Source organism: Eufriesea mexicana, unplaced genomic scaffold (genome assembly GCF_001483705.2).
Source record: "Eufriesea mexicana isolate 0111107269 unplaced genomic scaffold, ASM148370v2 scaffold3966, whole genome shotgun sequence".
In the NCBI taxonomy this organism is placed as follows: Eukaryota; Metazoa; Arthropoda; class Insecta; order Hymenoptera; family Apidae; genus Eufriesea; species Eufriesea mexicana.
The window spans coordinates 53,004-66,045 of record NW_016911967.1 but is presented as its reverse complement, the minus strand read 5'-3'; the positions used below and the strand labels follow the sequence as shown (position 1 = coordinate 66,045).

The window sequence follows — 13,042 nt, the reverse complement described above, 5'->3', positions numbered from 1 at the left end:
TAACATTAAAGTTTTCATTCAGATAATATCACGATTACTGTGCACATTGCACGTACATATTTGCTTCAAACAATAAAGTCTAAACACCCATATCAAACAGACACATCAATTTGCAATCACGATCAATCAAATATATATATATAACTATTCGACGAAAATTACACTCGAGTTTAATTATGGATTCTTGGATTCCTACGTATCGACGATTACACGAAAATCAGGAAAAACGAAAGTGTTGGATAGCACAAAGCAGAAAGCTTTTCGAAAAGAAGCAGAATAAGCCTGTGTGTGGCTCTATATTTTTATTTCTGTCGTATCCTTCTTTGCTCTTCTTTATTATAAACCTGATAATGTCGGATTCCTTCTTCCCGTAAATAAAGATTCTGCGTGTCAGTGTATCTTTGTTATACTTCTCTTTTTTCCTCACAATTATCTTTAGAAACAATTACATACATACATATACGCATATCTATCGTGCATTTTACATTTCATATATATATATACACATATATGTATATATGTATCTAAAAAAGTATACGTATATATACTTTTTCCCGCGACATTCGAATTTCAAGTCGAACTACTCGATAAATTTTTATTTCGAATTTTCTTCATCCTCCTCTTCTTCGCATTCCCGCATACGATCCGTGTATGTATTCTCATACGTTAAAACCAATCACCCGATTGATTCTGAGTAAAAATACAGAGTATCGCAACAAACAATCAATATAATTCAATGGTATAATTTTTCTTTAGCGTGAACATTCGCCTAAATCGCTAGCGGAAATGATACAGCCCGATTAGTATAATTTACACGTTAGCATCGATATGTATATATCTAACGAACAATAAAATGGTAGGATGCTTGGAATACGCTGAAACATTAATCACTGTTGTCCATAGTCGCTCATCGTCGTAATACAACGATTTGAAGAAAGAAAATAATTTCATCATCGCTATTCAATGATTTTCTGCAAGCTATAATCTCTTTTCGTGTTACGTATTTTATCTCGCTGACTTTGACAGATCACCGAACGTTTGTTTGCACAGTGATTAATGTCTTGTCCTATATTGCAGAAGGATTTTCTCGATTTCTCCATCACCGAAAGCGAAATACCTTCGCGAGGGAAATTTATAAACTTTCTATGAACATTCTCTGGTCTTAAGAAAGAACGTCATGTGTCACGAGTTTTCACTTTCGAAATATTTTCATTTGGAATTCCGAACATCAATTCTTCAACTGCGTAATCTTTTTCGTGATATGAGAGATTCGTTTGTACTCATTTTTTCCAGACAAATACGCCAGTTGCGTGTTTTACAATCCGATTAACGAATAAATTTGAATTTTTCGATATCGTCACACGCAGGATCCTTTCTTGCAACCACGATATACAGAATCATCGCACGATGTTCAGAACCATGTTAGTCGTTTGTCACTCGCGGGATACAAGGTTTTTCGATCGCTTAACGGGTATAATTCGCAATTGCCTCGAAAAACGTAAACGAAAAATAGAAGTGATCCATTGAAAAATTCGTCGCACGTGATCGTAGATACAAGAATCACGAAGTATCCTTACGGATGCATGTCTCGCGAAAGGATTATTAAACTAAGTACCTCGTCGAAGCTGCTTAATCTTCTAACAACCAGAGAATAATAACGACCGTCGTGTTTGGGACCTCTTAAAACGATAAACTAATAGTACCATTTATTTCTTCATTCGCTGATTGGCAGTTGTTACAGAATATCGCCTCCCCGTTCTGTTTCTCTTTATCGTTATTACTATTATTTTATTATTTTCTCAGAGTACCATTGCGAGAAAATTATTATTATTAATATTAATATTACCGTTAATATTATTATTCTTTTCCCGTAGAATCGGCGAAACGATTACGAAAATCGATAGCACATTAACACAAACACGATATTACAACACATACGGTACACATACATTGAGTATAATAATTACATTCTTCACTGTTCGCATAATAAACAGAGGTACGTATAAAACGTACCTCGTTAAAACAAACGCTAAATAATAGTGTCTTCTCGTACATAGTTAATTATAAATCGTCAACTGTTACTTCTAATTAACTGTTAAGTATTATTAACAACGCGTTGACTGCTGTTGAGTTATCCATCAGCGTCTGTATGATTCTTTAAGAAATATCCTAGTATGTAATATGCATACGCAATGTAATATAGAGTTTGTTCGAAAATAAAATTGTGCGAACGCTTAAATTTTGTTGAAGCAATATTAGTTATTTAGGTGAAATACTTTAATTAATTCTGGCGCCATAATGGCGTCGTTCGAGACTAGTCGCTGATGGCTGTCATGGCAGTCCACGTGTTAATCACGCACAGACGTACACCTCTGTTCATAAATATTAAGACTTCTACTAATATCAATATAAAACGTGATAATTGACATAACTTATTGGGCACAGTAATCAGATAACGATCTGAAGAACACAGTAAAAGTTTCTGGAAATTATTTGCAATACACGTATTAGGATACTTGTGATCGATTAAACATCAATTAAGCAAAAACCTTCAAATAGAAGTATATTGCAGTCATTTTTTGAAACAGTACACGCGAGAATTTTTTAAATATTCAACTGCTTTTATTCGCATAATTTTCAAAACATCCAAAATGTTTTAATTTAATTTTAACTCTGAATTTCCTTCTCTAAATAAGACAAAAATGAAAGGTTATTTTTTCTTAGAAATCGCGTTTGTTTCATATCAATAAAAATTGTAATATATTCTTCAAAGTGAAAGATTTTCGATAATTAATTTAAGAGTACCCTGAGATGAAGAATGTTAACAATCACTAGCCTAAAGTTTCAAACGACGACTCTGAAAGTTTATCTTTTATTTAAGTATCTCAATACTTATGAACAAGAGGATATATTACATAAAATACACGATCCTCGAAGCTGTCTACGGTCCACGCGACTCTCGTCGGCGTTTAGAGGATTAAATCGCTGAAATAAATATACTAGATCGTTTTCCTGCTTCGGAAGAAATCATACGAGTGAACAGTGAATGGGTGAGGTAGCGAAACTAAAGAAGACAAAGAGAAAGAGACAAGCAGATAGAGAAATAGACCGACAGAGAAAGACAGACGTGTTGGATTTTTGATTCCAGACGTAGAACGACTATCGAATCGCGGATTGAGTATAACACAAAATCCTATAACATGAAACAAGGAGAAAACTGCGAGAGAGCATCGTAATCTGATGTCGGTTTGTCAATTCTTTGTCCCGAGAATTCTAGAAACATTTTCGTGCATCCATGTACACACCCTATTTAGAGAAGAATCACTTCTATCTAAAGAAATACGATGAGAAAGACAATGTCCTGTATCTTATTAGGTACTACGTGATCCTGTATAATTCGTCGATTTTCTTTCTCATGTGCATCAAGTCTGCATGAGTATTTTTAATAAATTCGATGCATCCACCCGAACGGTTTCACGTCCTTTCGTCCGTTACGGATCCTGGGCTAGTAATTTTGGGGTTGGAGAAGGGTGGAAGGGTTCTGCAGGCAATTGACGATTTTTCTTGGTAAAAAGGAAGGGTGTGGTTCCACTTGGATGTCGGATAATACGTGTAACTTCTAACGAAATCCTTACGATAAAGAAGTAAAGAGTATTCTGGTGGTGGGCACCAGCATTGAAATCTCTGTGTTTTTAATACCAACGAATGCCCTCGATGACACTGCTTTTGCTACGTCGAGAAAAGCACACGTATTATTTGTCGAATAATAATTCGTCTTAATCGTTTATAATACAGAGTCACTAGTCCCGTTTCTCGAGAACAAACGTCTATGGCTCGTGTTCGTTTGATTTTTCGTTTTTTTCTCTTTCATTTCAAGCGTCGACTACGACGACCATGCGAACTATGTGCTGCTAGGAATTGAAACTAGTTTAGTTACGATTTTTGCGAATATTATCACGTGCTTCGCATGAGTTAACAAGTTACGCAATTGTTACGTTGGTCGTCGATTAAGAACGGTTTTGTATGTTCGTCACTCTAGCACAACTAATTATGTTCGTTATATTAGGCATCATAAAGAAATGCAGAATGAAATAGTTAGATAGACTATGATACTTTGTAGAGAAAATATAAGAAACGAATAAAATGGATGATTAACGATCTCTTTATAAAATGTTTCTCGAATGATGTACATTTAGCTATCCATATAGAAATACTTTAGTTTCCGTGTATAACAAAAATCTATCATCGAATTACTAAAGAGCTAAGCATAGAACAATTTGTATTGAACACATAGAACATATCTAGATACGAAACTTCGTCCTAATACTATATATCAGAGGAAATGATTTTCCTGTGTACACGAAGAGTACATTAATACGAATTGCTTTTTTAAATTATTAGCAAAATAATAAAATATTTCATCGAACTGCTTCTTTTTAAATTATATGGCAGAAATAATGTCATTACTATACTCTGATAAAAAAAAAAAAACATACAGCTTTAAGTTTCTTTAAATTTTACAGATTTTCACTTAAAGGGGATGTAACACTTGTTACAGTTCAACGTTATGAATTTTTCCCATATTTTCTTATTTATCATATGGAATAATAAGTTTTTAATCTTTTTATGACTTTCACAAAAAAAAGAAATGACAAACATTACTCTAAAATATGTAAATAATTTTTTAATACTCGTTACTATTCACATATAGTGCTGTTAATTCCATAAATATATCATTCCTGAAATAAATATTTAAAACAATAAAATGCTATTGCTGAACACTACGAGAAGAAACTCGGAACAGAAGTCATTGTTAGTATAAAGAAGTTAGGAAAACGTAACAATTAAATAAATTAAAGGAACGTGTAACTATATCCATGCAAAGAGAGCACTATAAATTATAGCATTTGATTAAATATTAAGTAATATACTTCAATTTTTATAAATCTTTTTTATCGTCATGTGGAAATTCTAGTAATTAAAACATCCGTCTTTCTTAACCCTTGAAGACCACCATAGGTAAAATATCATTCCATACGAATTTTCTTTTGACTTTATTAACAAACATAACTATATTAAGAACCACAGTAAATATTAATTCCATTAGTATTCATTGATACTAACAATAATGACAACACTATCATGAAACAAATTCTCTCATTTTACCATAAGAAAAGTTAACTTGGGGCGATATTCCTGATGAGTCTTAAGGATTAAAAAATAAAAGAATCTTTACAGAAATAAGCACAGCTTAAATTAAAGCATTCTATAACATCCAAACAACTACGCTTCTCAGAATATCTGAAGTGCAATATATAAAACAAAAGTCCCGTTAATTCGCTATTTAATAAGTACAATCGACTTTTAGATTAAAAGTCCTTTAGGTAAAATTTGATTATAAGTTAAATACATCAATAGCACAATGTAATACATGATTCAGTGTTCAAATAAACGACACTATTTGATAAGAATAAATAAATATCATGAACCTTCAAATCTGCGTCTACTTTCAAAACTACAATTTTAAATAATAATTTCCTACTTATTATAAAATAATTAAGAATAGTTTACTAGTTGCCAACTATTTTTCTTCTTGATACCACTGTTATAAATAACAGCCACTATTCTATTATCTTTTTAAGTGAAAATCTTAGAAATTTAAGCGAAACTCACTACTTTGTAACCTAAAGTAACAGCGAGACATGTCTCAGTAAAATGGACGAAAAGTGAATTAAAAACAGACGGTAAAAAATAATACAGAGAGAACTATAACGATATAGCATACGATTAAATTAAATCTAAGAAAAAACAGACACTAAAGTAGCTATTAATTTCTATATCCACTTTCCACAATACAATTTCAACAACGCTTTCGATCTAATCGCGAAACTAGCTGCCGATTAATATCATCGTACAAAACACTATCGATCTCTAACTTCGTTCAAGATAAAATGAATTAAAAAGAAAAAAGGAAACAGAAATAGAAAACAAAAAAGGATAGAAACAAGTCATCGTACCAGCAATGCATCGCAAACATAACCTGCGTATAGGTGACAAATAATCACTAGAAATAAGTTACTGCAAGCAATCGTTTCCACCAGAAATTAATAAATACATTATACCTAGAAATGGCTCTTTGAAGTCATTCGTAACCAATAAAACGACTGAAAAAAAATCTTAGTTAAAATTCCAAGTACCGAAGGACGATACCAACGTTAAAATCATTGCACCTGCGTTTCGTAATCTTTTTCTCTTTTCGTTTGTTTTATTTTTGGTCAGGTTATCTCGACGCGAAGGATAATAACCACGATCAGGCTACACAAGGTTTCTCTCGACGTAGCAGTGATAGATACAGCGAATCACGAACGTAATCACAGCACTTACGAGGACGAAAGTGACGATTAGAAGCTTTGTACTAAATCTCACGGCTAAATCCCCGAAAAAATGGATCCCCTCATTCGAGAAGATCTCGTCGTTTTCCATTTGTACTAGCAACAAACTCTAACGAGTTAGAAGTATATATCGTATATATTTATATATATATTTATATCTATGTAAACGAACAATCGATTTTTCTTGCCCGACACATGTGAATCTCCATTAAAACACGAGAGAGGTTTCAATCGATCGGTGATCAACTTCTGTTCGACCAAAGACGAAATAGAAGAAAAACGAAGAGTGAAGTGAAAATGGTACGTGAGAAGATTCTAGTCGATCTCTATGAGAAGAAATAGATAAATAGAGCACGATGATCTGTACAGGCTAACAGAGTGACGTACAGAGAAGAGAATTGGACTAAAGAACGGAGTCGAGGATCATCGTCTAAGGTCTCCTGGGTCTCTTTTCGTTCCTCTTCCTATTGCGAGAACCTCGTATTAAAATATTAAATAATAAACGTAGAAATAACAACGATGCTTCTCAATTCGCGTAATACGACTGGACAGTGCGTCTAATCGAATCCTAAGGCATCCTTGCTGATGATCCACGACACCAACAATCACTGAGCCGAAGCTGAACGGATATTAAAGTATTTCTTCGCGAGATCACTCGTTCGAGATCGAGTATTTAGATCGTTACAGGTGCTCAGAATGATACCGTAATCCCACTGCCAGTGTTTTTCGTTTACGCAACTAATCGATCACAACCCATCTTTGGCTCTTTCAGGAATTTCACTCAGGGTTCCCCTAGAAACATCTAATTCGCGGTACAGAGTTCCAAACGGGTCAATTATCCGTGACCATACGTGTCAAAAATATATACGCTATTTTGTTATTCGTGTGATCTAAACGTCTACCAGACGAGACTGTATCGAAAAGGCTTGAAAATTTCCGGATTTCCGAGAGTATTTACAATTTCGAAGAGTCTAGAGCCACTGAAGTCTGACACGCGATACAACGTTGTAATCTCGACGATTACCCGTCTGATCAACGGGAATTCATTTCTTGCACTATCATCGAACGGAAACTATCAAGATTGCAGGGTCAACTCGAAAGCCTTTGAGGAGGACCAAGAACGTACGCGTACCTGATGCGGTACGAAAATGAAACAATCATCTAGCACACGGAAATAAGATTCTGATTACGCGCACAGAATCGTATTTTCATTGGGATTCTTGCTTTTATACTTTGCAAGAATTATCCTCGTAATTTATGCACACCAATGTTACATGACGAACGTCCAATTATTTATATGCGATTACGAATCTATACGACCGATGGTTTACGACAGAATACGCGGTGAATGTTCACCTGTTCCGCACGATTTGCATCACAAATCAACCGAAATCCTTTGGATTTAAAGCAATTTCCCTTGCAAAGCAGTTGAATTTTCCTACACGCGTGGCACGCATGCAAAGTAACGCCACTTGGGTCTCGTATCTCTCATACACCCTTTGTATTTCTCGTTTATGTTCCTCATCGTGCCAATATCGGTCTCACTTACTCGTTGGCTAACGAAATTATTTTTCGTTCAAAAGGAGAACTACGAACGTCTACTCGCGACCAGTTTCTAATCGACGTAACGATCAACAAGAGTTAAAAAGTTTGTACATCCGCGAAGAGGAAACATGGGATACAGTACGGTTTAATAGAAGTATACGTATATATACTTTCACTGTCGTTTATAAGCTGCGTTGTAGCTAGTAGAAGTGACATAGTCAGATCGTAAATTGAAACATTAAGTGACGATATTGATTGAAATGGCCTCACCCGAACTGCAAGTCATTGATCGATATTTATATATTTATAGGGTTCCTATATAATACATATTCAATATCGATATATGTAAAAGATAATAAATTGCGTATTTCTAGAGTGCACAATATGTAAACCCCTTACCATTTATGTTTCGATGACGCGGGTCACGATCAACAGCAACGTCGGACACGTTGAGGCAGGTCGAGACACGTGGAGCACCTTCGTCCGAACGCGACGAAGAATAACACGCCACTGAGGCAGGAAAACATCGTCGAAAATTAATCAGCCTGACCAGTAATATTTACGTTCGACTCGTATTTACTACGTTTAATACGACCCACGTTTCTCGCCCGTGAAACTCGTGTTTGGCTCGATACCTTACCACGTGTCTCACACGATATTGCAGGCGAAGGGGTTAAATTACTTTTTACATAAATTATATTATATTTTATATTGAATCTATGTTCAATCTGTATGTAATCCATGTTTAATTTATGAATTTAGCTATATTTCATACTATATGGAATTTTGTAAGTAAAATATTTTTGTTTACCAAGAAAAGAATTGGAAAGACCAAAATCTGATAAAATAATGAAAATTCGGGAAATATAAGTACCCATGTACCTAACTTTGAAATAGCATAAAGTTGCAGAGAAATAAATATAAACTACAAAGAAGACAACTTTCAACTATGTCACTTCCACTAACTATATAGACTAGGACTCAACCGATAAAAATACTTTTGCCATATTTCTTCCTCACAATGTACAGAAAGAACTGTTACATACACAGAATCAGTTAAAATGCCCGGAGAACTCAAAAGAACCTGATGAAATCTTTAGCCGAGGATCTCAGAGCTCCTCGAACGAATTTCCTCTGAATTCGTGAAATCATATTTGCGGATGAGCTTTCATGGAAAGCATGTTACGAACGCAAAATGACGAACACAGCGATCTAGATACAATACAAGCATACGCTTACCAATAAAAGTTACGAAACAAAGTAATGACTTAGGAATTTTTGTATACCTTTGAACTTCTGAGATATATGGATCAGTTGGTTTCCAGTTGTTCTATTGATCATGGTAGGTCTGGTGTTAATATCTATGTAAGACAATTTCTGATAATATCTGTGAAAATAAAGGACATACAAAAATTCGCAAATCGTTAGTTTGCCTCTTAACTCCTGTCAGCAAGTGTACGCTTATACAGAGGCAGAAGCGTGTGTAGCTTTGTACTGAACTGAAATCGTGTAATCTGTACTATACGACTATATGAATAGAATCTAAAAGGCAACAGCCTTGGTAAGTGCCTAAGTTGCCAAGTAGTCTACGAATAATCGCGAATCGACTCGTTCGTTTAGTTCTCAATTTCGTCAATCTTAATAAAAAGCTAGAACACTTCTCGTATGCACCACACGGACAACGCACAGCGGATTCGTTTGACTCGATAACGACAACATAAGGCAGTCGAAACAGAAATCGCTATGAAACTGTTCGAACCACAGACGGTGTTTCGTTTTTTCCATTTTTTGTTATTTTTTTGTTTGCTTTCATTTTAAATATCTATGTATAGAAGTTTCGTTTCAAAAATTCTACGTGTGGACAGTGTGTGTGTGCGTGTGCGTGCGTGTGCGTGTGCGTGTGTGTGTGTGTGTGTGAACGTGTGTAAGTGTATTGTTATCCTCTTTTTGATATTCGTTTCACACATCCCACTCGAACGTCAGCGGATGTACATCCAACGGTACAGTCTTGCCCTTCTAGTTACTTTATGAAATTACATCGAGTGTCTCTAAAACGTTCTTTGTGCTGGTTCGTCTCTATACGTGGTACTTGGGAAATCAACGGTGCTACCTGTATCTCTATTTTCGATAATCCCTCCTGTTTTTTTCTTTAGAAAATATTCTCAAAAATACCAAATCTGACGTGAAGGTTCCAGACACTCGTAGTTCGATCAAAACGGAGCTGTAGTTTGCTCCCTCTAGTGAAGTGATTGTATATGATACATGTACTCCTAAGATAATGTTTCCAGTAAAACGAGCATATTTCTGGTAACTTGATTACACCAAGATTCGAGAACGCAGCTTGTCCCCGGCTTATACTCCTGCTAATCGGCCCCAGTTACTTGCATCAGGAGTATGTAAAGGGCAAGGCTGGCCCTAGGTACATCCATGCAATCCTCTACTCATCTGCGTTTTTTTTTCTTCGACCTGTTGCCTTTCTTGGACGTGGTGCAGACCGAGCTGGTCAAGCCGTTCGTCGCGGTCCTCTCGCTGGTCTCGCGACCCGAGTACTCCGCTTCGGTGTTCGTGAACACCACGTTCGCGTTCAGCTCGTCAGAGGAGCTCGAACGTTCCGGTACGATGTCCTGTTCCGAATCGCTGCGTTTCTCTGGCTCGGTATCCTGCTCTGGTTCTGAAGAATCCTCCTTAGAGAACGCAGGATCCACCAGCACCGCCCCGACGTTCCAGTTCTTCGACTCGCTTGAATCTTTTTCGACGATCTCGCTCAGAATTTCGAGCTTCGATGTCTTCTCGATTATCTTCACGTTCGAAGGCTGATCGGTGGACAAGCTCGAGAATTTCAGAAGAACACAGTCATTGGTGGACTCCACCGTCGAATTCGCAGAGCTGTTACTCGCGACAGCTTTTGTTTCGTGACCGGAAATGATCTCCAACGAGTCGGTCAGCAGATCCACCTTCCTGAAAGTCTTCTGTTCGATGGGTTCCTTACGCGTGATTGATTCCGTCGAAGAAGCAGTTTTCTTCTTCACGACGAAACTCCAGGATCCTTCTGACGTCTGAACAGAAGAATCTTTCGCAACGGTTTCCGTTACAGTTTCTTTCAACTGATCCGCTATCGTTGAGAATCGAGCAGAAGATTCGGAGTGTCTCCGATGAGATTTCTTCTCTTCGCTCGCTTCCTCTTGAACTGGGTCGCTTTCAGGGTCCTTTTTTATTTCTCGTTCAACTGAGGACGCACTCTTCTTTCTTACGACGGAACTCCAAGAAATCTCCGATGTTTGAAGGGATGATTCTTCAGGGTCTAATTCTAAGACAGCCTCTCGAAGCTTATCTGCTACCTGGGAACTCGAGCTCTTCTTATCCAGATTCTTTCTTAACGAGGACTCGTGTATCTTCTTCTTCAGAGACTCTATTTTTTCTAGAATAGGTGAGCACGATGATACTTCGATAGAATCACACGGTTGCTTCACCTTGTCCTCAACTATGTCGTCTTCTTTTCGTGCCTCCGAGTCAGCCACGGGCGATCCGCTTTTCTTCTTCACGACAGCGCTCCAGGAAAATTCAGGCACAGACTCCTGTAGTTTCGTGTCCTTTACAGCTTCTTCAACGGGTTTTGCAAGTTCAATTGTCGCCTCTGATGTCTGTACGTTGCTCTCGTTGCTAGCTTTCTTGTTCTTCCGGGACTTCTTCGCGCGAGTTCCACAGACCTCGGGTCCAGAGAGAATTTTGCACTCCGAAACGGTTGTGGTGTCGATTAATACTTCCATCTCAGCTTTCTGCATCGCGTCGATGTCGATTATCTCGATTCCTGCTTGTGATCGTTTAGGTGCGACGTTAGATGGAGAGGTTTTAGCGGGACGAACCTTAGCTTTTCTTAGAGGACTAGAAGTTTCACTAGCCGAGGTGTCTTTAGTGTTGACACCTTCTTCAGCTTCCTCTTTCTTTTCTGTACTCTTATTCTTCCAACTCTCGGCCGGTTTAAAGATCACAGTTACGTCAGCTGCTGACGTGTCGCTCTCGATCACTACGATATCCTTTGTCTTCTTCGTGCTCTTAGACTTCGATACTTGTTCCGGTGGAATTTCCTGAGATTTTTTTGTACTCTTTTCATAGACATCTTTAGATACTTCTGATGACACAGCACATACATCAGAATGGTGGACATGCTCCAAATCATCGTCAGAGAATGTACGTTTACCTCTGGTTGTGGCTGATTCGTTATCACTGCTTTTATCCGTTTCAAACTTCGAATCTTCTTTGCACAGCTTGTCAGGTGTGTCTGCCAATTCAGAAGAATGTATGTACTCTATATCGTCGTCGGATATCGTATTCTTGCTGTTCTTTCTCTGCATAATGGGTGACGAAACCGAGCAACTTATAACGTCTAAACATTTATCGCTATCGATGCACTCAGCCTGCTGCAACTGAGTGATTTCACAACTTTGGATATGTTCGATGTCCTCGTCAGACTGAGCCGAAGTTCCATCTTTGCTACAACACGGGGTATTCACAATATGATATTCGCTAGAACTAAAATCATCTGTTGAGTCTGAAGGAGGGGATTTATACTTATCTATTTCTTTGATTAATACATCTATGTTAACAGTCGACTTGAAATCTTCCTTTTTGTCAGTTTCTTCGATTATAGCATCCAATTCTATGATCGGTTCTACCTGTTTCACGGAGCTTTTACTTTCCATATCAGATTCAAGTTTTGTTTCTTTGATATCAGGAATCGTGGAAGACTTTGATTTGGTTTTAGACTTTCCAATCGCAGATTCCTTCGAAGATTCTCCGCTTTTACTATCAGAATATTCGCTTTTCGTATCTTCAACCACACTTTTCTCTCTTTTCTTTTTGCTACAATTACTTTTAGTATCCTCGCAAGTAGCATCTTCAATGACAATACTATCCTCGTGTTCCTTAAGAACGTACTTCTTAGCAAATGTCTTAGTCTCAACTCGTTTGCTAGGGGTCGCAGTAGATCCGTTCTTTCCAGACTTCTTAGTAACCTTCTCAGGCTCGCAAGTTTTCTTGCTTTCTGTCTTATAATGCATAGATGTACTCTTTCTTCCGTGTACTACCTTATTCTCCATCAAAACGAC

At 37.1% G+C, this 13,042-nt stretch overlaps 1 protein-coding gene across 1 annotated transcript in view; it reads right to left on the bottom strand.

Moving 5' to 3' along the window:
* Positions 1-8,978: 8,978 nt before the first annotated feature.
* The window catches only part of LOC108551422 (uncharacterized), an 11,360-nt gene continuing 7,296 nt past the window's right edge, over positions 8,979-13,042 (bottom strand). Inside the window, exon 12 of the mRNA XM_017905583.1 lies at positions 8,979-13,021. Within this exon, the coding sequence (XP_017761072.1) occupies positions 10,379-13,021 (2,643 nt within the window). The 3' untranslated portion in view covers positions 8,979-10,378. The remainder of the gene's footprint in view (positions 13,022-13,042) is intronic.